At 38.1% G+C, this 27,985-nt stretch overlaps 2 protein-coding genes and 2 long non-coding RNA genes across 8 annotated transcripts; 3 read left to right on the top strand and 1 right to left on the bottom strand.

The window, feature by feature from the left end:
- Positions 1-439: 439 nt before the first annotated feature.
- On the bottom strand, positions 440-2,536 carry LOC126593903 (uncharacterized). The gene is made up of 4 exons (XR_007613055.1): positions 2,275-2,536; positions 1,939-2,030; positions 1,597-1,663; positions 440-800 (listed from the first exon to the last, which is right to left on the bottom strand). It is a non-coding gene; the product is annotated as an uncharacterized LOC126593903 (long non-coding RNA).
- A 3,383-nt stretch (positions 2,537-5,919) lies between these two features.
- On the top strand, positions 5,920-11,469 carry LOC126594232 (E3 ubiquitin-protein ligase RHF2A-like). Of its 5 annotated transcripts, none has more exons than XM_050260445.1 (10): positions 5,920-6,129; positions 6,220-6,365; positions 7,852-7,989; positions 8,111-8,157; positions 8,840-8,902; positions 8,984-9,089; positions 9,467-9,849; positions 9,955-10,062; positions 10,184-10,552; positions 10,734-11,043. In XM_050260445.1, the coding sequence occupies exons 2-9, from the start codon at positions 6,360-6,362 to the stop codon at positions 10,497-10,499; spliced, it is 1,167 nt and encodes a 388-aa protein (XP_050116402.1). In that variant the 5' UTR covers positions 5,920-6,129; positions 6,220-6,359; the 3' UTR covers positions 10,500-10,552; positions 10,734-11,043. The 5 variants fall into 5 exon arrangements, with proteins under 5 accessions (XP_050116402.1, XP_050116400.1, XP_050116401.1 ...); XM_050260443.1 differs by lacking the exon at positions 10,734-11,043 and adding an exon at positions 11,121-11,469 and having other exon boundaries at positions 5,921-6,129; XM_050260444.1 differs by lacking the exon at positions 10,734-11,043 and adding an exon at positions 11,141-11,469 and having other exon boundaries at positions 5,922-6,120.
- Positions 11,470-18,222: 6,753 nt separating this feature from the next.
- Positions 18,223-21,521, top strand: LOC126593274 (fasciclin-like arabinogalactan protein 16). Its single transcript, XM_050259299.1, has 2 exons — positions 18,223-19,714; positions 21,089-21,521. Exons 1-2 carry the CDS (start codon positions 18,418-18,420, stop codon positions 21,160-21,162), a joined length of 1,371 nt encoding a protein of 456 aa, XP_050115256.1. The 5' UTR covers positions 18,223-18,417; the 3' UTR covers positions 21,163-21,521.
- A 3,813-nt stretch (positions 21,522-25,334) lies between these two features.
- Positions 25,335-27,593, top strand: LOC126593276 (uncharacterized). Its single transcript, XR_007612908.1, has 4 exons — positions 25,335-25,610; positions 25,694-25,857; positions 26,353-26,419; positions 27,282-27,593. It is a non-coding gene; the product is annotated as an uncharacterized LOC126593276 (long non-coding RNA).
- The last annotated feature ends 392 nt before the right edge of the window (positions 27,594-27,985 follow it).

Below are 27,985 nucleotides of genomic sequence, written 5' to 3'. Positions count from 1 at the left end.
AAACTAAGAAGCTGCACATGAGGCTGTTTTTTCTGCTGGCCAACCCATTATTTTGTTTTTATTTTTATTTTTATTTTATGTTTTTAGGGTACCATATCATTTTTTTGGTTTGTGTTTGTAATTACAGATGATACAACTATCAACAATATAAATTAGGGAAATATAATAAGGTCGCACTATGGTTTAGTGATGATTTTATTCGAGCAAGAAAAAGTTTCAAATTTGACTCATATGGATGAAGATAATGTACGATTGACGTATTATGTCATTTACACTAAATCCTTCTTAAACAAAAATATTGGTATATAAAGTATTTTAAAAAAAAGTTTACGATATTAACAATATATTAATACTATTTATATTAACTATAAATTGGTCAATCAAGTGATGTGGTACAATAATGCACTCGAAGTATATAAAATTACAAAATTTGCCACCTCTCTTTTATCATATTTTGAAATAGATCAATACAGATTTTTGACACACCCCGACCCCAATCGAGGCAGGCTGGCCGTCACGTGAAGGTGACGTAGCCATGTGCGCTGTGCGGAAGTGAATGATATATAAAAATGTGGGTAAACAAAAACCAACTAACTAATTTACACTAGACTAGCATATAAGTACGAGAGAAAGTGTTTAGAGTGTAGATACAAACACAACCAGAGTGTAGGTATCAGAATGCGGTCCAAAAGTCTAATTACTAAATATACAGATCATAAAAGAAACCCTACACTGATGGATGTCTGTCAGAACCGCTGTGGAGTCCTCGTGAGCCACCAGTAAGAACTTCTATCTAGAACCTGGAGGGGCGCAAAACAAAAAGTGTGAGTGGGAAAAAACAAAGCTTTTCAAAACAATTTATCTTTACAAAAGTAATAACCCCTCACCGTAAAACCCGTATGATTTCCCAAAAATTAGTACCACATACATATATAAGAACCCTGCTCGAAAGTAGCAAAAACCTCATGTATGCCATGTTAATCATCTCCACAATGCATAACTAAGCCAAGTGAAATGAATCAATATAAAATGACATATCAGCCGGAGTCACCTAACGTGACCTGTACAACTGAGTCTATAACTCATCAGTCAAGTCCTGCACACTAGTCGGAACCACCTAATGTGGTATGTACGACATGTTAGGTGTAAATGAATATGCTCAAGTGCTACAATCACGTGAAGGCTGTGCGAAGTATCGCAAGTCACCTACGAATCAGAACCACCTAAGGTGGTCTATACGACAGGCTGGCACCTCCCTTGGATCCAAGGTGAGCGTGTGGTGCGGGAGGTGAACGATCACGTGAAGGCTATGCCCTGGCCTCGAGCGGAGCATTAACACTGGGGTGCAGGACAATGAATTCTACGCATAACCATTCTTCACTAACTACTATGTAATCATACCAATAATATGTACGCATCTGAACTTACCTTGCCCTCTGCAATAGCATGCAATATTATGCAAAGCTATACTAAATCATATGCTAAAATATAAAGCAAATATGACATGGTATTTTAAAACATAAAAACCATTTAAAACTATTCTGGGAAAACATAAAGCATATATACGTATATATAGACAATCAAAAGCCCACTCACTGGTATGTAGCTGGGTCGTAACCCACGAGTCTTGCCTAATTGCACTTATCCTCCGGAAACGTCTCACCTATATGTGAAACAACTATTTTAACATCAATTTTAAGTACATAACTAAAACCGTGTAATAATTCCTCATACATTGTTCAATTTTGGTGTTTGAATATACCATCGTGACCTACTCAACACCACAAACATCCCCATATTTTTAGAAAAAAATTTCGATGTCCCACGCGCCGTCACGCGTCGAGCAAGGCACAGCCACACGTGCCTGGCACGCTGACGGTAACCCTAACGCCGTTATGGAATATTCAGTTAAATAATAGAATATTCCGTTAAATATACCTGACGCCGTTAGTAAGATTCTGTCAAAGTTGACGGAATATGCTTTGTCTTCTCCGGTGGTTTGCCGGAATCCGCCGCTACGTCTCTGGAAACTGGAAAAACTTTGAATCTTAATATCTCAGTCATTTCAACACCAAATTTCAAGAATTTTATATCAAATTGAAGTCCTAAACTAGAAGAACACGATCTTAACTATTTGGGATCCTAAATTCGACAAGAAATTATTGGAAAATCCCTCGAAATTCCAGCTAAACCTGCAATCCCACTAAATAGCTTATTATGGCCTTCGACCTTAACCAAAACTAGTCTAAAATACTAGAGAAGTTGCGTGGATACCTTTTTGAGTCTCAAAACCAAGAAAAACCTCGACGATCACGTTGGGAAAACATAGTACCCCACCAGAGCTTCTAAGTTCTCGGGTTCCCATGAACTGTTCTTCGTTCCAAAGGTGTCACTATACTCGAGAGACCACGGAAAACATGATGACATGAAGCTCGTGTTCGATCCGTGAAGTTTTGGAGGTGTTAGAGAGTTGGAGGTCTCGGGAGTACGAACGAGAGAATGTTCAAGAAAAAAGGAGAGGGATAGTGAGGTTGTACACGTGTGGTTGTGTGTATGTTTGTCACGGGATAGGCCAAAATAAAAGGGAAAGGCCTTGATTGGGCCATAGGATTCTAGGGCTAACAATTAGTCCAAAACTAACCCCAAAATTCTAATTAGGTCCAAACTTATGAGAGATATGATTATTGGTCAATTCCTTTGGCCCGATTACACATTCGTTTATTCGTAACATTTTCGTTACAAACTCGCGTCAACACTCTTGTGACGTCAAGTATGATTTAATTACTTCAACAAAAAAAAATATTTAAAATCATATGCATACATCCACATCACATCGCCTCGAGGGCATAATCGTCATTTCTACACTTTCGAGGTTAAAATATATTTTAATTCGGGACAGGTTATCACAATTCATACATTGGATTACAATTTATGTTATGCAAAATCATTAAATTCAATCTTAGTGTTTAAGTTGCTATTTTCTTATAGTCAAATTAGTCAAATCGAATATTCAAATGTTACATGTGACTAATTTTACTATAATAAAACATGAGAAATGCTAAGGAGACTCTCAAAGTGGAGAGATTTTTCAGTGTGACTGGTACACGGGATGGTACACCACGTGTCATTATACAAATGGTGGGATATGTGTACTAAAAAGTTAATAACTTAAAAAATAAAAATTCTCACCACTCCTATTAAAACAAGTGGTGTGTTCCCGTCACAACTAAAAATTTATCCTCAAAGTGGGAGTCTCTATGGACTCTCCGCCACCTCATCTTTTTAGCACAATGTTTTATAATGTTGGCACGAGAATTGTGCCAAAAAGATGACATGTCAAATAGTCCCACTTTTGAGAGTCTCCTTAGCATTTCTCATAAAACATAAATTGCAATACTAAAGAAAGTTGAGGTCCCACAATAAAACTAATTGGTAATATGGAAAATAGTTCAACTACTTATAAGCACATGCAAGATCCCTTCTCCTATTAACGTGAGATTCATTCTCGACACGCTACTTCACGTGTGGCAAATTTTCAAGCCTAAGACGTGGAAAAGATAAATTGGGTGACATGGAGTATGCGTAGCCATTGACTTCACACCCAGGACAACCTGCTCTGATACCATGAAAGAAATTGAGGTTCAATCATAAAATCAATTGAAAAATGAGTAATAATCCAGCTACTTATAAGTACATACAATATTTCTCCTCCCATCAACGTCAAATTTATTATCAACAAATACAGAATTTGTATATGCAGTGCAATGTAGTGTTTGATTTGAGCTTCAAGGATTTGAGGCGTCCTCCTCGTCCCATGCATATAGCATATATGCGGTGGTGGTTGCCGTCCTCCTAAAGGAAACGGCAAAGAAATGGCCTTATTAAGCGAGGTTGCATAAGAGATAGTCATTATATTACTTCTCGAATTACGAATGGAGGAAAAATAATTTTCTAATTATATGGGCCCGAAATTCATATGACATTTCCTTATTGACATAAACTTAATTAATAAAATATACAATTTATTAGGTCTGAAACAATTTATATGGAAAGGGATCCTTTCTGGATCCCTTCCTCCTAATTCATCAAGTTCAGGGATCCGGACCATTGAAATTTGATCCAACGGTTTAAGTTATTATAACTTTTAGAGTGGGTCCCTATTTGTAGCCGGTTAGATCAAATTTCAATGGTTTTGATCCCCGAACTTGGTGGATTAGGAGGAAGTGATCCGGAGAGGATCCCTTTCCAATTTATATGACTAATTAGTACATATTTAAATAATTTTTACTAAATAACTTTGTATTTTAATCGTACAACTATGTGTTAAAATGAAAGTATAATAAGATAAGTTTGAAATTTGATTTCAAAGTTCTTTTTAATTGGAATTGAAAAGCTTGTTTTCGATGTGGTCCATATGAAAATTACTCCTATCGATGGCAATTAACTGAAAACTATGCAAAGGTTCGGTAGCTATCAACAAAAAATTCTCAAAATATTCGGTTGTCAGATTCTAAATACTAGAAGTACATCACGAGTCTCAGTGTTCGGTAGCAAGCAACCAAAAATACTGCATATGTTTAAGTATCTAGCAACAAAAAAAAACCTCAACATTTCATCTTTCATTAAAAACATGTTCAATAGTAAGCACTATTGTCGCCATAAGCCATCATGATTTATAATGCTCCCAAGATCTTTTGCGTCGTCGTTGTTCATGATGAAGGTTTTATTTGTTTGGGAAGAAATTCACAATCTAATAACTAGTTACTATTTAGACAAATGACAAATTCGAGCTTATGATGACTTCTAAATTGAGACGAAAATTATCAATAAACTAATAACTAGCTTACGTTTGCTGAAATACTTTGAATGTCTTCTGTTAAATACCATTAATGAGTTGGTATATATGATTACATACCATACGAATCTTGTATTGGATAAATTATATTATCCTATATGTCAATTGTCCATCAAATAAAAACGAACATAATAGGATAAGCTAACATCTTCAAGGTATTAATATAAAAGAGAAACAAATCCAACTACTAAATTATTGATCACAAAACACAAAATGTACAAAATAAAAACAAATTACTAGGGTGTGGGCCTAATATTTAAGAAAAATAAGAGTGACTACACCCAAGTTTCGTCTCTAAACATTCATCAAGTTTATTTAAAAAAAAAAATTCTCATACCTATATATAAATTTAGCACAAAAGATTGAGTGATTTCTTAACAAAACAATTATTTTCTTTGGATAACCATAGGGTTTTGAAACACATAACGTGGGAACCAAGCGACTGATGAACTTTGCGACTGTTGAACTTTACTTACCGTGCTTATTTAACCTTAGCAACTGTTCTTCATATTGCGTCTGGCTATAGTGCAAATTTTGCTTCAAGAAATAAAAGAACCATGCAATCAATCACATATTGAACAAAGACATATGCCGTCAACGGAAATTATAAAATTAAGAGAAAGTCTTCATAATTAATACAAGAAAAAGGAGTGTAAAAAAAGGAAAGAAAAATGGGCGTCCAAAGAAAAATAAATTCATAAAAAGTAAAGGAAGCGAATTCTTCAAAGTTTTGTAAATTATTTTGAGTGTTGAAAAAATTATATTAGAATAAATTGAGCGCCCAGAACAATAAGGATATTTAAAAACGAAACTTGGATGTACGTAGAATCAATTGAGCTGAATACTTTTTCAAAGGATCCCATAAAGATAAGAGAATCTTAATAAAACACTCGGATACTGATCCAATGGCCGGCGTCGAATCTGGAGGCCTTCGGTGCCCATTGTGATATGTCGTGGTTTGTGGGGGTGGGTTCTGTATTCCAAAGCACGTAAAAGACAAGACAAATAAAGCAAGAAACACCCCAAAAGTGGGGAGTGGGGAAGGAACGTAAAAGAAAAAGTTGTATATTTAGAAAATAAATGATGTTCCTAATCTTAATATTTTAACATATAATTAGGTGAAATGAATATGTTTGTTGAAACATATTATATTCATTGTGAAACTGACATTGTTTACCTGAAAAATATAGCAATATAAAACCTGAATTTTCCCAAACAAAATCAAAACAACCAGGAACCAGCAACTGCACACCCAAAATTTGAAGGTGAAAAAGGTGGAAATAAACACCATTAATTTCAATTTATTTTTGTTTCCTTCTGTTTTTTCACCATTGATCAATCAATTGTGCACCGCTGAATTGTAGGCTGGTTCATTTCGTTTGGCTGCCGGCTTGCTGGCTATGAACCTCTAGTGGGGTTTTCTGGTTGGGAAATTCAGAGCTTGATCTGCTGCAATTTCGTGGCTGTTCTCTGAACTTCTTGACTACCATCTCTAATCCCCTTAATGGAGGTAAACCCATCAAAACCCATCAATTTTTATTTGGAATTTGATTGAAGTTTTAATCTTTTTTGTTCTTAGGATTGAAATTTTGATTTTTTGTTCAATTATGTTGTTGCTTTTATTTGGTTATTCAGAGTATTATTTCATCTGGGCTTCATATAATTTAATATGTATGTGTATTTGAATGAACCTATGGATGGAATCATGGAATGGATGGATTATTGATGATATGTGTGTGTGTGTTAAACAAAATGTTATCCTGTTTGAAGGAGTTTTTTTTTTAACATGAAGCTATGCTTTGATGTTCTAATCTAATAAAAACTACGGGAAGGGGAATTTGAACTTGGGTGCAGGGGATTTGATTATTAACTTTGTGTTTCCTCTTGGTTTCATATATGTGCGTATGTATTTGTATATTCGAATAAGCAAATAGATGGAATGGATGGATGAATGATGATATGTGTGTATGTTAAACAAAATGTCATCCTGTGTAAAGGAGATTTTACATGAACTTTTTTTTTTTTTTGTATTCAAGCGATATCTAAACTACAGGGAGGGAGATTTGAGCTTGGGTAAAGGGGATTATGAACAACGATTTTCCCAAATTTATTCATGGTTTGATATGAAATTAGCTATAGGTAGTTTCTCTGCTGGTGGGCAGAATGGTAAATGGATGTTTTATTATAGTTGTGGAGGATACACCTGCCCAACTACCATGAGGATATATGTTAGAGACTGTTGAATTTTGAAATATCTAGAGGCAATTTGTAAGGTTTCTCTTCTCTTATGGAATAATATCGGCACAGTACATTCCAGAGCGTTTGTTAATCTCTGATACAAGTTACAACTATGAAATATATAGTTTTTTTGCTTTGAGTTCTGCATGCTACATGAAACATTTCGAGATCCTTTAAAACATATATAAAATTTTACCTAAGTCAGTCAACTTCTTAAGAAAGAAGAGATTTTCTATATCCAAATTTCCAAACAGAATAATGGAGTGGTCTTGATTTTTAGGGTTGATGATACAGCGTGTGAATTTATCCATCTCAGGTTTCATAGATATAATTAAGCATTGAAAGAAATTCTACTTTTTCAGATCGATTTTATGAATGTCTAGTTTTCATAAATAGAAAAGGGGAACTAGAGGAAGGTCGGAATGGTTACAGTAGTAAACTAAGAAACAATTTTCCAAAAAATTAACAGTGGATGGTGTCCCAGATAAAGCTAAATAGGATAAGACCTAAGATATTCGTATCGCCAGAGGTTGAGGTTCCCTGAGCTGGTTTTTTGTAATTTTGGCTACTCATGAGAATTTTTTAACTTAGCCTGCAGCTGCAAATGTGTTACTTGTTTTCCTTCAAAAATATTTAGGACTGAGATCGGTTAACTCTTTGAGAATAGATGCTCATTCCGTTTGGGATTTAATTATGCTACTTTTCACAAACCATGCACTCTACTGATCATTGTTGAAATTGGTTTTGTGTGTTAAAAGATTCCAGATAAAATGGAGGCAGAGGCTGAAAGTCATATGATATCAGCTGCTGCATTTGTGGAAGGGGGAATACAAGAGGCTTATGGCGAGGCCTGCAGCATATGCCTTGAGGAGTTTTGTGATGGTGATCCTTCAGTGGTAATATATCAAGAAGCGTATCCTTCTTTTTGTTTTCTCCTCACACATGAGAATCTTATGTCTTCATGCGTTGATCTTATATAGATGTACCGTTAATTCCATTCTGTGTCTTGCTTTGCAGGTTACTTGTTGCAAGCATGAGTTTCACCTCCACTGCATCCTTGAGTGGTATAAAGCATTTTAGTTTCAATTATGGCTCTTATTAAAATCAATTATCTTACTTTTTATTAATTAATTTGTATTGATCTTTCATTTACACTTATTTTAACTTTTCAGCGAGTCTAGTTTTGACCTCCATGTGAGGCCAGTTTTTTGCACCAAGCAGTACAAATTTTTTTAGGACACTGCACCACCATCTTTACTTAGCGAAGATTAAGATTAGAAATATGGAAGGAGAAGGAGATGCGACACTGGGAATAATGGGGGTGGAAGGGTTGATTAATATTCTTTAAATTGTGGTTGGGGTGAAGATATATGAATTGGCTGTGGCGATAGCGCCGTTCTCTATGGGTTCCGGTGACTTGGCTGATATGTTTTCCTTCAATGCATAGTTCCATTTCCCAGCAAATGTAAATTTAAAGTTTAAACTATGACTTCATGAAGATGTTAATATTTTGGATTTTGTCTGCTAATGAGATATCCACTTAGTTTCTTACTTTGCTTTAAGACAATGTTTGGGTTTCAAGTTTTATCTTGCACGAAGATTCTCCATGCACATACAGACGCGTTTACAAGGCATACTTAGATCATCAATAACTATTGATTGGGAATGAATTACCAGCGTATAATGTTGTTGGGGGAAGGTAGACACTACACTCTCAGAGTCTAACAATATTATACATTCATATAGGTGCCAACGAAGCTCTCAATGTCCCATGTGTTGGCAACCCATTAGCTTGAAGGATCCTTGCAGGTTCGTTTTTTGTCATTTTTTATTTTGACATGTTATATTTATTGACCTGGAGTTAACTGAAATGCATACGTATATTGGCAGCCAAGAATTACTGGAGGGAGTAGAAAGGGAGAGAAGAATTAGAGAGACCGCAAGAAATGCACCCATATTTCATCATCCCACCCTTGGCGATTTTCAATTTCAGCATGTCCGTCATCTTCTTTCTTTGGTTTTTGTTGTTGGAATAACGTTTGATACGTAGGATTGACTTGGCTTGGACTAATTATAGGGATTGGATTGGATTGGTTTGGCTTGCCTTGGGTTGGGTTGGTTCTGTTTAGGCCCCTCATGTTAAATGATCTAAAATAAACCCACATAGAGGAGGTATAATCCCAACTTATCCAGTTCTTAATTAACCCCATGTTTGGTCCAAGTTAGATTTTGTGTTAAATAGCCCAATCCAGTCCTAGTCTGGTCAATCAAACGCCCCCTAAAAGTATAAATTTTAAGATTGTTTCATCATGGTTTTCAATGTGTTTATGCAATTTATTGACAAAAAAAATGTGTTTATGCAATGGAATGCAGTTACATGTGGGTACTACCAATGCTGAACTTGAAGAGCGCATAATTCAGCACTTGGCTGCTGCTGCTTCTATGGGAAGGGCCCACCACCATGGTAGAAGGGAAGGCCATAGGAGCCGATTATCTGCTCGTGGTCATCCACACATCTCAGTACCTTCTACTCATTCTAGGTCATCTCCTCTTGGTCCTGTTCATGCCCCTGGAGGAGACACTGAACCAGCTGAAATAACTGTAGCAAGTCCATCTACCCCACTTACATCAGATGGAGACGAAACATCACGAATGAGCGCACAATATCCTTCTGTTCATACGGATGGAAATTCTTCCTCGCCATCTGGGTCTTCACGCACGCATAGAAATCGTCAAGGAAATTCCTCTAGCAATTTGTAATAATCATTTTCTTATGTTGCATTTATGTTATTGTCTAGATCAGTATACTGTATGCACTTCTATGCAAGGCATTTGTATGACTATTTAGTATCTTTTTGTAGGAGCTCTACTAGCCATGCCTCCTCTTTGAATCAGGACAGAGCAGGACCATCAGAACTTCACTCTCTTTCAGAGTCTCTGAAATCTAAGTTTAATTCTATGTCAATGAGGTATGATATAAAGTAACCACTCTTCCATTTTGGACATCACCTTAGTAGTTTAATGCTTTTGTGTGTATACAGTCGGTTTGCTCTTTTACCATCCTCATTTGTTTGTTGTATGTGTGCCTAGGTACAAGGAATCGTTTTCGAGGAATACACGAGGATTGAAGGAGAGGCTGTTCTCTCGTAGCACTTCTATGTCGGAACTCAGTTCTGAAGTCCGTAGAGAGGTTAATGCTGGAATTGCCACCGTATCTCGAATGATGGAGCGCCTTGAGACAAGAGAAAATAGTACAGACAACCAGTCTTCTGGAGTGAATCAGACTGCAGATGGTTCTGCTGCAGAGCAGGGCAACCAGAACCGTGCAGAGATTCATGGAGAAAACCCTTTGAGTGACAACAATAGGCCTGGTACTACATGTGCCGCGGGTTCTGCTTCACATTGATCTGCTATTCATTGTTTAAGCAATGCATCTATCCTCAGCATTTCATAATTAAGGTGAGTAATAATGTTGGTTTGAATTTTATTATTCTGGTATCGAGGTTTCATCACCAATGCCACCTTATTTACGTCTTGTTTCCATCACCATTGGTGCTTATTAGGCACACCGTATGTAGTGAGAATATACAATTTTGATTTGAATTCTGCGCTTGCATGCAATATTTGTTTGTGTGTGCAGTGCCGCAAGCCCATCACCTGACCAGTGCAAAAGGGATTTTGGAACCCATAATCAATTTCACCAAAAACTCTTTCAGTCCTTTTAGAAGCACTTCCAAACGAGTCCTTACTCTTAATCACGTGTTCATGCCTGATTTAACCGTATGCCGTCTAGCTGGCTGCTTTGTCAATTAGGTTGACAGTTATTTCCGCCGCCATTTGTTCAACCATGTCTTTTTTTCCTTTTCGCGTGAGTGAGAACTGAAGAAATCTGTGATCAAACGAAAGACCTTAATTCAACTAATTCGCTTGAAGTTTTTCAAAGTTTCAAATCTGCTTGCTTAATGTATGTATATATGTACACCTATCATATTGATCCAAGTTATCCGAGTTTAGTGTGCCTTTTAAGGTTGTTACCCTTTTCTCCAGACATGGGATGCTGAGGACGAGATGCTCTTGCACTTCAGGCCGGAGTTAAGGAATTTGGGTATTTGGAAACTATCTCGATTGTGGTCTGAATTCGAATAAAGAAGAGAAGGTCTCGACAGAAGAGCATCGATCTGGACAGATATATTATAAACGGGTATTATCTGTGTATATATTTTTATATATTACCCAACATATAGTGCTTTAATTATGTCTGGATGGTCTATATTGGCACTGAATTAGTTTGGATGCTAAGGAGGAATGTTATGGAAGCCTTTCCGATATGCCGTTACACATTATTCGTTTGAATCGAGCACTGAAATTTTCGTTAACACCCTTATGAGGACCAGTTCTTTTTTCTTTAAACATTTTAGGATGGAAATTAGTGGAAAGTAAACTCTACCCACCCTTTAGTTAAGGTGCCAAAATGCTTTCTAGGTTGATTTGTCTTTCCTTCTGTTATTTTGTCTAATGCAGGGACAACTTGAGGAGCGGGATGTTGTTTTGAGGGATGTGAGATAGCTAGCTGGATTTCCGGCTTTGCATGCTGATGGACTTGCCGTCTCACATCCCACAAAATTGGATTCGCTCCTCAAGACATTTGTTATAATAGAAATGTATATGTATATATTTAAATTTCACCATTACCATTTTCTTACTAACGTCTCATGTTTGACCCTTTCACGTATTGGTCTTAAGAAGGTGGTCTGAGCTACAACATAGCCCGTATTTAAATAATGCTTCTATTCTTCTTTCTTTCTTTCATTTAGTCTCGTTGCAAAATCGTCACTTAACTTCTTGAAACTCGCATTCCGTTTCACTTCGTGAAAGGAGTTTAAACTCGCATTCTGTTTCACTTTTCCATGTATAAAATGTCTGTCCGGATGGATGCTCTTCCGTCGGCGTGGTTGTTGATTTCCTTCTGTGTGTTGTTTTGTTAAATTTTAGTTGGCTAGACATGTTGCACGTTTTTATTGAATGTGTGGGTTCCATCAGCATGAGTGAGGTGGGGGAGGGTTGCGGGTGCGAAATTGTTGACGGTCTCCCTGCATGTAACCCGACTGTATGGATCTTAGATGAGCGGACGAAAACAAGGCAAAGTGAGACGGATTGTGAGTTTCAGGAGGTTAAGTGGCGATTTTTTATGTTTACGAGACTATACGGAGACTCGAGATTAGTCTCAGGAGGCAAATTGTTGATGTCTACATTTGGATCAACTTTCTGAGTGTCAAATCTCTAGTCTTCATTGTGACTCCTAGAGCATCGCACTTAGAGCGTTTGATGTTTAAGTTTTCAGAGAATGTTTCGGGATTTTTTTTCTTTTTAAACAACGATATATTTACACTAAGTATAATTTAGTCTAAGTAAATGGAATCATCTCCTTTTGTAAAGGATGGTTTAGAGAGACATTTGGTTCACTTCAAGGTGGAATTTAGTGTCACAAATAACTAAAAATGTGTAAAAATTAGAAAATGGGTACAAGGAGCTATAAATAGAAATTACATTGCGAGTTAAAATGCTAGGGAGACCGCAGTTTTGTACTATATTGGTGTATCATCATATATGGCAAATGATTTATATATGTGATGGTGCACTAATATGGTATAATTACGTGGTCTTCCTAGCATTACTCTTCATTTTAAACCAATTTTGTGAGCAAGAAATGCATTTTAATTCTGCATTAAAAGCTCAAACAATATGATCTAACAAAAAAAAAACATAATAAATACACCTTATTTGATACATTTTTTAAATAATTATTGGTCTACATGTTGTTCGCCACAAATATTGTTAGCATTAAAGACATAATGGTCATGAATTTTTTTTAAATATAAGTAGTATTTTTACTCTAAACTGCATTAAGCGAATGAATAGTTTGAATTCAAGATACAGTTGAACGAAGAGATATATCTTATCCATCAATTTTCTTCAATAATTCGAACTCAATGAACAATCATGATTGAATCGAGAAAATACTATTTTTACTTATTTGTTAATCTAATGAATATAACGATGAATTACCGAGTAGTCCGGACTATTAAATACTTATCTCTTATCCACCAGAGAAATCCAACAAATGCAAGTTTAGACGAAAACTTATTCCCAAATAAGGAGGGGTGCATAACCCTAATGGAAACTCCACTTCAATCTTCTTTTTCCTAAATCATTAGGCCCCTAAAAATAAAAAGAACTAAAAAGAAAAAAGACTATCTCCAAGTTAGGGGGACACTCAACCTCAAAGTTATAGTATATGAATTAAGTGCAGGAAACCCATCATAAGTTTGTATATCATTTTCCAACTATGCGTTACACAACAATTGGTGCATAGAAAAAGATACATTCTAGAAAAAGTTAGAAAAAGTCGGGTACAAATTAAGCAAAATAGTTGGTGTGGCATGTGTGCTCTTCAAAAATTAAAGGTTTTTATTTGGTAACTTCCACACTTAAAAAGGCTAAAATGTTGTTTTTAACTCGATTGTCTCTTACAATTTGCAAAACAATAGTGCTATCCGCATATTTATTTTTATTTATCACATACTTTTTTAATTTTCAATTGTCGAATCGAGTAAGTTGAAAATATCAATGGCAAAAATTATCTAAACAACACTATCATTTGCAAAAATCATTCGTATTTTTGTGTGTATTTAACTCCTGATTAGTACTTTGTACCAACTAATTTCTTAATAATATCTTGTATAAAATAAGTCTTTACATAGTTAATACATACGACGTTTTTGTCAATCATTCTCTTTAAATTGATGATGACATGATAAATTACTTTTTGTTACACTGGGAAGAAACAAAGAACAATGATTGTCTGCCCTCCCACTTCCGATGCCCTCCTGTTTGTGTGGTCACGGTTAAGTTATGTCAATATTTTATATTACTATTCATTTTTATCTTATTATCTCTAAAAAAAATAATATAAAATGTTGACGTGACTTAACTGTGACCACACAAAACAGGATGGCACGAAAAGACATCGGAAGTGAAAGGGCAAACAATCCTTGTCCATAAACAAATCCAAACTTATTGTAGCTTTAATTTATTATCTCATGCTCACACATCGCTTCAGCTAACCCTAAAAATCTGATTATGTGTTATCGAACTACATTACATATGTTTGTAGTAGGCTTTAGAGCTTCTTTTCTATGGAATATTACTAATAGGGGCTTAAGAATTTTTTTTATTAGTACAGGCAATATTTTACTAAATTTAACTTTAACTAAGAAAATTTTAAATTACCTATAACTTGGTTTGGTTGTAAAAAAACAAAATTTGGGAAAAATTAAAGCATTATTAGGGGACTAAATGACAAATTATAAAAGTTCACAAGAGATTATCATCACAAACAAATAATTAAAATTTCATATTAGTTTTTTCATACTTTAGTTTTATAATTTTGATTTTTTTTTTTTGAACCAACAATAGTATCAACGATAGGAGAATGCGTGGGCTAAGCTTTACAATGAGTCTATCATAATAATGTGATTTAAATGCGTCTTTAGTAAGAATTGAATCAAAAATCTCTTACTTACAAGTAAAAAAAATATTATTAAACCACAGTACTAAGTAATTTATAATTTTGATTTAGCACACCGAGACATTGTGAAATCCTCGGGTGTATGTATTTGTAACATTTTGTTTATGTGGACAACGGAATTTTATGGACAGATGAGGCTGACAAGCAATCTGCCAGTGGAGAAAACTTCACCGTCCTGGACTTTAATAATAAACGAGACGAGAGAAAGAAAAGTGTGACACGCGCGCTTTTCGAGAGTGACGTGGAGGGTGTTTTTGTTGCTTAGCGTACAACTTTGGGCCTTCTTCGTAATTTTCTTCTTTGTAAAATCGGAGGACACCGACGGCTCGCCGTGAAGCCTTTTTAGCTGCCCACAAGCTTAAGCTTCGGCTTCTCCCTTCTCACCTGCTCACATAAACTCTGGAAGATTATAAAATAATAAAAAACTAAGGAAATTTTTATTTAAATTCATCTAACTTATTTCTACACCCAACTTATTCTTTGCACCTATTTAATTTTTAACAAAACTATTAATATCTCTTTAAACCCAAATTTAAAACCTAATATACCCCTATAAAGCCAAATCAGAGGTCGTTGGTTCTTGGAATACCATTGATGGCTGCTCACTTATTTTTCATTTCTTAGGTCTTCACGTAGGGAAATTTTCACGCATGGTACTGGAAATGCAACGTTTAATTCCTTTGTCAGCTCTCTAGGTGTGCAAAACCCCTACGCTCTGTCCTTTGTGTTCTTCAAAACCGAGTGCCATTTTTTCAAGTCTGCAAATTTGCAAGATAAAAATCAATGGCTCCTAAGGCCGTTCATGTTTCTGATGTTACAAACCTTGATCAAGTCACAGAAAATGTTGCCGCATTGGTTGTACATTCTCCGTGGTTGGCTCAAGGTCTCGGCATTTGCCATCAAATTAATTACTTGGAATTCAAGAAACAAAAAACCAAGAGGAATCTGACTTTTGGAATTGGGGTTTTTTTTCTAATTTTTTTTTTTGGTTTGTGTGAATAGTGTGAAAGATGAGAGTGAAGAAACGAAATGGGGATACAAATGGCCAAAGTTCATGCTGATGGGACACAGAGGCAGCATGATGAACTTGTTGTGTGGTAGTGGATTAAGAGTAAGAAAGGCGATATCTGCAAGTTTTTTTAGTTTTTTGGGGTGCAGACTTTGTATTAGGACTTTTAGGCAATACTATTTGCACCAATAGATACATTGATACCATGATTTTGGGGTGTAGTTAGACTACACCGACAAAGAAGAAAAAAATAATATAAAAACAGAAGAAGCAAAAAGAATCAAAGGTCTTAGCAATATCTGCAAGTCTTTTTGGTTTTTTGGGATGCAAATGGATAATGGGAGACCAACTGTAGTGTAATATCCCACATCACCTAGGGGAGTGGATCATGTAAGTCTTATATGTATATTCCCATCTTTACCTAGCACAAGACCTTTTGGGAGCTCACTGGCTTTAGGTTCCATCGGAAATTCGAAGTTAAGCGAGTTCGGGCGATAGCATTCCCAGGATGGGTGACCCATTGGGAAGTTCTCATGTGAGTTCCTAGAAACAAAACTGTGAGGGCGTGGTCGGTGCCCAAAGCGAACAACATCGTGATACGGCGGAGTTGAGCCGGGGATGTGGTGGGGGCCCGGGCCGGTATGTGACAATTTGGTATCATAACCAATCTTTGGCCGGAAGTGTGCCGACGAGGACGTCGGGCCCCTAAGGGGGGTGGATTGTAACATCCCACATCGTCCAGAGGAGTGGATCATGTAAGCCTTATATGTATATTCCCATCTTTACCTAGCACAAAGTTTTTTGGGAGCTCATTGGCTTTAGGTTCCATCGAAACTTCGAAGTTAAGCGAGTTCGGGCGAGAGCATTCCCAGGATGGTTGACCCACTGAGAAGTTCTCGTGTGAGTTTCCAGAAACAAAACCGTGAGGACGTGGTCGGGGCCCAAAGCGGACAATATCGTGCTACTTGGAGTCGAGCCCGAATGTGGTGGGGGCTTGGGCGGGGATGTGACATGTAGCAATTTGCTGTTGCAGAAAGATAAATAAACCATGCAGGATTGATTGAAAAAAAAATTAAAACAAAAATACTCATCTTCTAAACTCTACAAAATTGAAATCAAATGAACAAAAAATTCAAAAATCGAGTCATACCTTAGTTGGAGGATTCAAAACTTCAAAATCACAATCCATCAATAGAAAAACTTATTTTTCTCTATTAGGGGTTTAGCCAGAATGAACGTAGAATAAGCAAAGAGTGATCGTAGGATTTAATTATAGTGTTTGAGTTTATTGATAAATTTGAGTTTTGTTATTAATTTCATTTTGTAATTATGCAATAGAGTAAAATAGACAATGAACATTTAAAATTTTAAGTTAGATGTAAAAAGAGGTTGCATGGGTTTAAATAAAATTTTCCAAAAATTAATTAATCTTTTATTCCGAAGGAGTTTTAATTAATTTGTGTTTATGCAGCATAAAATGACCTAATTAAGCATTTAAAACATGAAACATCTTGTTACTCCCTCAAACGACCTGTTACCAAAAAGAAACGAAAAATGAAAAAGATATAATGCAACGCAACGGTGTGAAGTTTGTATAGCGGACTTGTAGTTAAGTAGCACATTAAAGTAATTAGTTGCATGATAAATTTAATATATGTATGAAGTTTATAAATTGTTAACAAGTAACAATAATAACTTCTATATATGCATTACAACTATGGTAGATTTGGGTTATAAGTGGGCATGTGCTGACCTTTAACTCATAGTGCATGCGGTATACTCTTATGTAATCAATTTATCACGTGTCAATTGTCTATTGAATAACTGCACTTTTTGAATATATGACAAACTTTTGTTAGATGATGACGCCACTAAGACTATATCTTGGTTGCATGAGAGAATCTCTCATACTGTATCGCTTAAAAACTACCATGAGATTCTGTCATCATGACCCACCACATCAACATATAACATATTTGGTATCAAATTTGCCTTGTACTCATAGATGATGGACAAACTAATGATGTATATTGAAAAATAAAAATAATTGTTTTTCCTGTAATTCAAAATATATAAATTGGATTAATACCATGCAATTTGGTTATAAACTGAGATATTAGTAAATAAAAACGTCAAATATGATGGAAAACGATGCATGTGAGTAGTATGATCGCATCAAACAGATATAATTTTTTGAATAAAAAAAAATTATATCTTGTTTCATTTGACAACCCAACACAGAACTCCCCTCTTTTTTACAACATTTTTCTATCAAACACAACAACTGGCGTGGCTTCGACTTCAACTCCAACTCTACCAGCTTCGCTTCACTTCCACACAACTCAACTATTCGAAGCCAAAGCTTTTAGAGAGAGAAGCAGCAGCAGCAGGTGCCAGGTGGTGAGTACTGGGAGAGAGAGAAAGCTAGAGAGAGAAAGAGAGAAGTCTCCGTGAAAGAGAGAGAGAGAAAGAGGAAGTCTCTGCGTGGTCCCCACCTCTAGCTGTCAATAAAATTAATTACTCATATCTCTCACCTTCTTCCGAAGCCTCTTAATCTCACAAACCCCAAACTCCTGTTATTCCTTCTTCTTCCTCCTCCTCTTCCACTTCTCTACTTCCACTTCCCACCGCCGCCAAACACTCCCACACCAAAACTCCAACTCCAACATTACCACCGCCAGCTACCCAGCAGCAAGTCCGACTTGTTCGCCGTATCTTTCGGGCGCCATGGACTCCCAGATCTATGGTCGCTGCCTCTTCTTCGTCTTAGCTCTCGTCCTCTCCGCCGCCGCCGCCGTCACATTGCCATCCAACAAATCCTCCACCGCGGCGGTCAACTCCAACTCCGTTCTCGTCGCCCTCCTCGACTCGCATTACACCGAGCTGGCCGAGCTCGTCGAGAAGGCCCTCCTCCTCCAGACCCTCGAGGAGGCTGTCGGCAACCACAACGTCACCATCTTCGCCCCAAAAAACGAGGCCCTCGAGCGTCAGCTCGACCCGGAATTCAAGCGGTTCCTGCTCGAACCGGGCAATCTGAAGTCCCTCCAGACGCTGCTCATGTTCCACATTATCCCCAGCCGCATCGGGTCGGCCCAGTGGCCTTCCGGGTCGGGTCGCCACCACAAGACCCTCTCCGGTAACCATGAGCACATTCATTTGACAACCCACAAGCCCACCGGCCGCAAATCGGTTAACTCTGCGCAAATCATCCGACCCGATGATGTGACCCGGCCCGACGGCGTCATCCACGGGATCGAGGACCTCTTAATCCCTCGCTCTGTCGAGGACGACTTCAACCGGAGACGGAATCTTCGGACCATATCCGCCATTCACCCCGAGGGAGCTCCCGAGGTCGACCCCAGAACCCACCGCTTGAAGAAACCGGCTCCTCCGGTTCCAGTCGGGGCCCCACCAGTTCTGCCGGTTTACGACGCTTTGGCTCCCGGCCCGTCTCTAGCTCCAGCTCCCGCACCCGGACCCGGCGGGCCCAAACACCACTTCGACGGCGAGAGCCAGGTGAAGGACTTCATCCACACTCTCCTCCACTACGGCGGATACAATGAGATGGCGGACATTCTGGTGAATCTGACGTCTTTGGCGACGGAGATGGGGCGGTTGGTTTCGGAAGGGTACGTGCTGACGGTGCTGGCGCCGAACGACGAGGCGATGGCGAAGCTGACGACAGACCAGCTGAGCGAACCGGGGGCGCCGGAGCAGATTGTGTACTACCACATCATACCGGAGTACCAGACGGAGGAGAGTATGTATAATTCGGTAAAGAGGTTCGGGAAGGTGCGGTACGACACGCTGAGGCTGCCACATAAGGTGGTGGCGCAGGAGGCTGATGGGTCAGTGAAATTTGGGCAGGGTGACGTTTCGGCGTATTTGTTTGATCCCGATATTTATACGGACGGGAGGATATCGGTGCAGGGGATTGACGGGGTGCTTTATCCTACGGAGGAGGAGGCCAAGGCGGAGAAGAAATCTGCACCGGTTGTTAAGGTTGCTGCTAAGCCCAGGAGAGGTATATTCAGTAACTTTTTTCTTTCTCTGCATCACTAATTTGCTTCTTGTTTTTAGATTCCTTGCTTAAATTTGTGTTTGCTAGTAATTAGGTTTGTAATGTGTGTCATAATTGATGAAAATATATGTTTTTAAAGCCAAAAAACCCCCTCTTCCACCCTTTCTCCTTCTGATATAGCACCTAAGAACCCTAGATTAGATCACACTCCCATCCTCCCCTGTTGATATCCTCGGTTCCAAAGCTTTTCGCGGACATCTCACGACGGTTGCTGCTAGCAATTCCCGGAGCTGCATGCTTTGTTTTTCTCCGATTTGTTTGTTTCGTTTTTTATTGATTGATGTAATTCATGTTTGTTATTGTCGCGAGGGGCTGATAAAAATGCATTTGTTTTTTAGGTTAGGTTAGGAACTAGTAAACATTTCACTAGTCATTTTGTTTTGTTTTTTATTGATAGCGGAGTGGGTTGATTTCTGGAGAATCAGTTTACCACTGGGCTGGTACTAATTCATTCATAAAAAAAAAGGGGCAGCTTATTACATGCTAAATGCCACAACTGATTAGGAGTGATGCGATCATTGATTGATTAATGGAGGTTTTCTAAGATTTATCATTTGATTCATGGGCACGGGCATACCCAAGAAGGTGACACCCAACAACCCTACATAAGTTGTAGCATTTCTTAACATGTAAACCATCTCAAACCATCTATCCGCTTGAGATTTACATCAATCAACGGTTATCAATTCCCTACTTTTGCACGAGCAACACAAAGTATGACGCTTTTACTCGTGTTGTCTGTGCCGATATTAGGACATACCTAAGATTCTAGGGCTACAAATGTGACCATGGAGTTTCTTGGGGGTAGAAGGAGGAAGCTTGGAAGCTAGGGTTAGGCAGCAAAAACTGTCGGTGCAAAAGCATAAAAGTTTTGACATCACGGACCTTGGAGTGCAGGGGAGGAGAGGGACCCTTCCACCAATGGGTGTTCCGAATCATATGAAATGGTCTTATTCCATGTGACACCAGCCAAGCATTACCCAGCGGTGACCTAATGAGATATGACCCACCACACCACAGCCTGTCCCTTAATCTAATCTCTCCTACTAATTGAAAAGTCAGCTGGCAGAATTTGTTCTGTCATTCAAGCACATTACCTCCTCCCCAGCTCAGTAGCTGACCGTCATATTATTTTTATTTAATTTTCCCCTTTTTTTTTGTATTTGTTTAATTTGTTTTAATTTTTATATTTTTGGATTGAATTTCATGGCTTTTTCCAAGTGGTGATTTCTTGGCATTTATTAAATATTTGCATGTGATATTACAGGTTTTATTCAGTTGACTTATATTTTTTCCGTTTTCGACATAAATTTTCAGGGAAATTGATGGAAGTAGCTTGTAGAATGCTTGGAGCTGTTGGACATGATTCACACTTCTCTACTTGTCAATGAAGATACTGGTCTCTCTCTCCCTCTCTCTCCCTCTCTCAAAATTACAATTTCTCCCCGACGAAAGAAAAAAAAAGGATGAATATTTCACTGTAAACAGTTATCGATAATGGTAAATACCGTTCTTTCTTCTGCATTCGTTGTAATTTGTTTTTCGAAACACGTTTGGTTTTTTTGGGGTAAAACAGAGTTTTGGTAAGCATGGCAGTGTAGGATGATCGATGATATGAGTCTGCATGTTATATAAATGAATTGAATAATGAATGAATGAATGTATAAGCAGAGGGAGCGTTTGGCTTGCGGGATTCCTTTGGATATCCCTCCCAAACAAAAGAATCTCCATATCCCTCTTGATTTCTCTCCCCCTGATTTGTTATCAAAACTGTAATTACATACTCATTCTTTAATTATTATCTTTATTTTTTTCTGATTCTTTTGTTTTGGGTTACTATGTTTGCATGAACAACATCCTTTTTGTTCCATCGCTTTGCTTGTGAATCAAAACTTCAACCTGTTTGCTTGCGCATCAAACAACCAAAGTTCTTTGTGTCCTTTTAGCACCGTCTGCCGATGTGTCACCACCCGAGCAATCCACCATTTGCATTAATACAAATTATAAACTCGGAATCCTCTACGGTGTAATTTTGTCTATGAACAAGAATCAAACCCACGTGAACTTGAAACATGAAACTAACAATTTGACTTAGGCGTCGGATCACCTGAGACATGTGCACCACTTTTTGAATCTAACTACGCCGACCGGTCACTCTAGTTCACTGGCTGCTTATTGGGAAATTTTCATGCATACCACTAATTTTAAGCCACTATTTTTCCAACATACCGAGGTTGGACTTTTTGACAGGAGGAAGATACAAACTCGACACCTCGATAAAAGAAGGGTGATTTTGTATAAAATCAATACAAAGTTACCATATTGACAGTAGATCAACAATTTTTATATTAATTATAAATAGGTCAATCATGTATTCGTGACACTTAAATGTATTTAAAATAAACAAAAATTACAGAAACTGCCATTACAGCTGGCACCTACTTCAACTGACACCCAATTTCTCATATTTCCTAATTCTGTTTTTTATATTTAAATTCAGACACTGTTGCAGTGTCTATTTCATAGTTTTGTCTTTTTCATCACTCATATGCCCCATACATGCCCCTTTTTACATTTAGATTCAAACATTGTAATGCAGTGTCTATTTCCTGGTATTGTTTTCTATTTCAATTTAGACACTGTGTTGAAGTGTCTATTTCCTGGTTCTATGTTTTTTCATCACTCACATGCCTTCTATGCTTAACACCTCGCACGACTCTTGATTTCTACATTTGGATTCAGACAATACAACGCAATGTCCGTTTCTTGTTTTGTTTTTTACATTTAGATTCAAACACTACAATGCAGTGTCCGTTTCCTGGTTTTCAATTATTGATCATAGAAGTCTGTGTTTTCTGATTTTGAATTGCTAACCATAGTGTCTGTTTTCTGGTTTCGCATGTAGGCATGTAAACAGTGGTGGAAAAAACGCGAACGTGTACGGAAACATTTTCGTGAAAAGGGAGGAAAAAAAATCAAAACAGTTTTGATTGCTTAATTAGCAATCAAAATTGTCAAGCTCCAAGAATTTGCAAAACTGTTTCCTCTCTGATACATCAAGTCGACTACAAAAAAAAAAGTTTGCATCCTACTCAAGTTTCATCGTTGGTATCTAAATGTTTTCCTGATTTAATGAATTCTTTCTTCAAACATTGACTTTACAATATCATCACCCCATTGTGCTTTACAGATGTCAAGACCTTAAGAAGTTATAGATTTTCACAGCCCTTCATAGATGAGAAAAAAACATGTCTTTGATCTCCACAAGTCCTGTTTGGGATAAAATCTGAACTTTGGGCCAGAGAGAAAGTCGGCCCAAACCCAAGGCCCAGAGGAAAACTTAGGAGGCAGGAAAGAGGCTTTCGGCTGGGCACAAGTTACAAAGGCCACCTGCTTACCTGCTCAAAGACCACAGGGGGTAGGCTATTCAGTCACTACACAGCCCAATAAAGTACTTTATTGGTGGCATTCATGTAAAAAAGCTAGTGAGTCATCACCAAACCGCATTCGGGCACCGCTATTGCTACAGGAACCCAAGCTGAAGTCATCTATAAAAGGAGGAAGAGAAGACAGAATTAGGGACACTCAAACAAACAAACAAAAGCCAAAACTCTGCTCAAGCCAGATTTGCCTTCAACGAAGCTGTAGTCAGCACAAGCCTTCATCCCATTCGGGATAAACCTTCCCAAACCCTTGTAATAGCTCTGCTACCTTGTTCATGGTGGTATCGATTCATTTTGTATCCTCTTCTCCCCCGTCAACCCCTCTAAAAGCTTTCAGACCTCTGACAGAGCCACAAAGATAGATTTTGTAAGAAGTTCAGCCTTGGCCGATAAGGTTCAAACTTACCCGACTATCTTTGCTCTGTCTTTGTCTTTTCTTTCTTTTAAAAGCACAATAACATGTTATATATTCCCAGTTATATACAAGTTATTTCTAGCAAAGTCATAATGAAAATGAGTCTTCAGCACTTGAATCTGATCTGAATCGCGTCAGAGTTCAAATCAGATCTAAGTCTTAAGCCCGGCGGGCATGTAATTTAAAGATCAGTTTAAAAGTCCTTGGCCTCAAGGCATAAAAAATAACTCTATGTGGACTCAACCCATCCACGACAATCCTTGATAAGCGAGAAGTCCGAAGTTACTTGGGGCGCAAGTAATCAATCTATTTCTCTGTTTTGTTGCTATTATATCTTGATTCGTAGAAAAGGCTTAAGCATGGAGTGAATTCTGATAGAAAGCCTCAAGGCCTACACCTAAGGCCCCACGAAGGCATCTATTTAGCTTCATTTCATGTTGCGGTCTAGTTGGTCCGAGTATAAGGATTAACTCTGATGGGAAGCCTCAAGGCCTATACCTAAGGCCCTACAAAGGCACTCATTTGGGTTCGTCCTACCTCTTGGATTCAGATAATCAAAGGTATAATAGTGATAAGACTCTGGCAACCATAAAAGACCAAATATGATACATCCAAGCGCTGGTTTAGTTTGACAGGAAGCCTCAAGGCCTATACCTAAGGCCCCACAAAGGCACCTGTTATATCTAACTTGGTTTCTCGGGCGTATACATATTCAATCAAAGCTTAACACCCATTCAACATCTGCCATACTGAAGATGGCAGTGGCACGCCTGAGCACGACAAAGTTAATCTTGATTGTGAGCCTTAAGGCCTACACCTAAGGCCCCACAAAGGCACCCTTTCAAATTAACTCTGTCCTTCTCTTTCAGAACTGCCCGACGAGCCTTGCCCGAAGTGTGTCTTGCCCGACCAAGATCTGCCCGACAAAGGCTTGCCCGAGCGAGCCCGAGAAGAAAGCAGAAGTACGACAGATACCCTCAACCGACGCCATTCTCCCAGGGGAGCTGTGTGCTCGTCCGCCAGGAGATTCCTGCGACGAACAAGTCCCAACTAAACACCAGTAGTAGAACCTTTGAGAATCGATGGCGCCGACTCCCAATTCTGCTAATTCCAATTTGATTTCAGAAGCTGAGGAGAGAGAGATGGCGATGAGTCCGTTGATACTGAAGGCGGTGATGGTGATAGCTGGGGTGTGCATAGGCAGGTACATAGTGGGCCCACCTCTATACTGGCACTTCATGGAGGGCTTAGTCATCGTCTCCCACTTTTCTTCTTCCTCCTCTTTCGCTTGCCCTCTCTACATTGGCGATTGCTCTTCTCACCATGTCCTCCATCCCATGGGTAATGACATAAGGCATATATGGCATTTATTATTGACCTATCTCTAATTAATAAAAATATATCATTGATTAAGTTCAAAATAAAAATATGTCATTGATATATATATTAAATTGTAAAATTTTTGTTGATTTTTTTGGCTAAATTACCTATAAAAGAAATAGACTACGAATTAATTAGTTGGTATATGTCCAAACTTCACTCAAATTTCTTTGAGGTGTTATTATGTACTTGAAACTTAGCTACAAAAACATTAAAGTGCAAATACCATTTTGCCATTATTTGTGTTATAGTCTTTTTGTGACAGCCCGTTCCGGAAAATAATTTCCGTTGACATGAAATTACTAGTTTACCCTTGGACTTGTATTTAAGTTGGATTTAATTAGAATTTCCTAAGTTTTTGGAACCACTTAGGAATTAAGAAAGACTAAATTTTGATTGGTTGGAGAGATTTGTTCCACACACTACACCTCACTTTCTCTCTCTCACTCCCGTGCCGTCTCTCTCTCAGACTCACACTCTCATTCTCTTCCTCTCTTCTATGGACACAACCAGAATTCCTTGTAAACGTGATAGATCGAAGAAGAAAAATGGTACCATTGTGTTCCTAAGGTCCTCAGGAGTTCAAAGGTACCAATTACAGGTAAGATTACCTTCGATTTCACGTCGAACCACAAAACCTGATTTGGGCTACTATTCATGCTCACGTAAAATGTTGATTTTTAGGGAATTTAAAGGACATAGGGAGCTTAAGGAGGTCCTTACGAAGCTTGGAGTACTTCGTTTGAAGAAATTGGACGTCGGAATCGTGAGAACGACGAGTTTTAAGGTTTGCGGGATTATCGAAGCTTTTTCCGACAGGATTCCGGTGGTTTCAGAGCTCGAATCAGGTATGGTTTTGTTCGTCGTTGTGAGATCTTTAAAATGGTTCAAGTTTCATAAATTTTGGGTTAAAAACGAAGAAGATATAAAGAAATGAAAATTTTCTAGTTTCCGGCGACGGCGAGGGTCATCGAAGCTGAAGGTAGAAGATGATAGGATATTCCGTTAAGTTTAACAGAATATTCTAACGGCGTTAGGTCACATCGTTAAGTTTTGTTAAAGAATAAACGGAATATTCCAGAATATACCTAACGGTGTCCGTTGACATCGTCAATGTGCCTGGCACATGGCCGCGCGTGGGGGGCGCATCTGGCCGTGCCTTGGTAGGCGTGTGGCGGCGCGTGGGAGCTAAGAAAAATATTCTAAAAATTTGGGGATGATCCTGAGGTTGTGTAGGTCACTGTGGTATATTCATATACCCAAATTGAGCAATATATGAGAAGTTATTAGCTATTGTTGGTTATGGGCGTTAAATAACGTTTATTCGGTTATTATGCCTATAGGTGAGACCTATTCTCAGGACGTGCGTAATCAATTGAGGCTCGGGGGCTACGACCCATCGACATATCTGTGAGTGGGCAGTTATTTTCAGTATATATATACACTTGACGTTTTTCCCAGAAAACGTATTTAAAGGAATTGTGATTTAAATGCCATGCTATGCCAATGCCTATATTTAATTTTTGTATATACATTATCATAATTATGCATATTGTTGCACGGTGCTGTGGAGGCCCAGTTAAGCTTAGGTGAGTTATGTTTTGATTATGTGAATTGTCAATGATGTGATATGTGATTGAATAATGTTGAGCTCATAAAACTGCACCTAGGGTGATTGTGATTTAGCCAGAGATATGAAGTACATGCCTGTTTATTATGTCACCTCCCGCACCATATGCTCATATTGGATCCAATTTAGGTGCACAGTCTTGTCGTACAAACCTTATTTATGGTTCCGACTCGTAGGTGACTAGCAATTTATCGCCCGGCTATTATGTGAGAGGAGTATTGAGCATAATTATATTACACCCATTATCGTCGTACAGACCCTTGCATTTGGTTCTGACTATTGTGCAGTATGTTACCGTATAGGTCATTGTAGGGACTCCGGCTATAGTGACTTTTGAGCTATGAAATTCAGCCGTATAGACTACCTCTGGGGTTCAGGCTAACATGTTATATTTCTATGAAATTATTCTTACCTGATTTGCTTCCTCTATTATATCGTGGCTTGGCATACATATGTTTATATTATGTGAAGCACGATTGAAATGATATAATTACACATATATATTTATGTACATTCTTATACATTAATTATGGGAAAAATTATACTTGTTTTACGGCGAGGGGTTAGTATATTCAAAGTAAAATAAGGTTTCATGTAAATGTGTTTTACTGACCCACTCAACTTTGTTTTTTGCCCCTCCAGGTTTTAGTTAGCAGAGTTTGGTGGCCACGAGGAATTCAACGGTGTTCTGACATATCTCGAAAAAGTAGGATTCACCTTTTGGTGTTGTATCTTAGTAATTGTCTTACTTGACTGCAACTAGACTTTCTTATTGCTCTGAAAGTGTATTTATACACTTAAACTCTCACTAGTATCCTTTCTTAGTTGGGATTGTTAGTCGCTTGGTTTTAAATTATTAGTATTTCTCTTACTCTTTATCGCTTCCGCTTTGCGTTCATGGCTACGTCACTCTAACGTGACGACCAGTACGTCTCGACTCCGGTCGGGGTGTGTTACTTTTTTTGTCAATATTTCTTCCAAAAATAATAGAAATAAATGAATTGATCTTTTTGTTATATGAATTTAGACCTCAAATTTCTTTTGCATTAATTTAGAATAATGAGGTGGTGGTTGGCTACAGGATTTAAATCCAGGCATCACAAGTTGGTGGTGTTGCATGGTATGATTAGTTGGGATCAGGATCTTCTCCTGAGCAGATGGAGAGGATCCTCCTGACCAGGCCCATCGGGCCGTTTATTTTTTATTCAACGATTATAATTATTATAACTTTTAGAGGGACCCCCTGTTTGTAACCATTGAATAAAAAATGAACGGCCTGATCGGCCTGGTCAGGAGGATCCTCTCCATCTGCTCAGGAGAGGATCCTGGTCCGATTAGTTGGTATT

This window comes from Malus sylvestris, chromosome 12 (assembly GCF_916048215.2).
Source record: "Malus sylvestris chromosome 12, drMalSylv7.2, whole genome shotgun sequence".
Taxonomy (NCBI): domain Eukaryota; kingdom Viridiplantae; phylum Streptophyta; class Magnoliopsida; order Rosales; family Rosaceae; genus Malus; species Malus sylvestris.
This window is presented reverse-complemented; position numbering and strand designations above follow the sequence as displayed.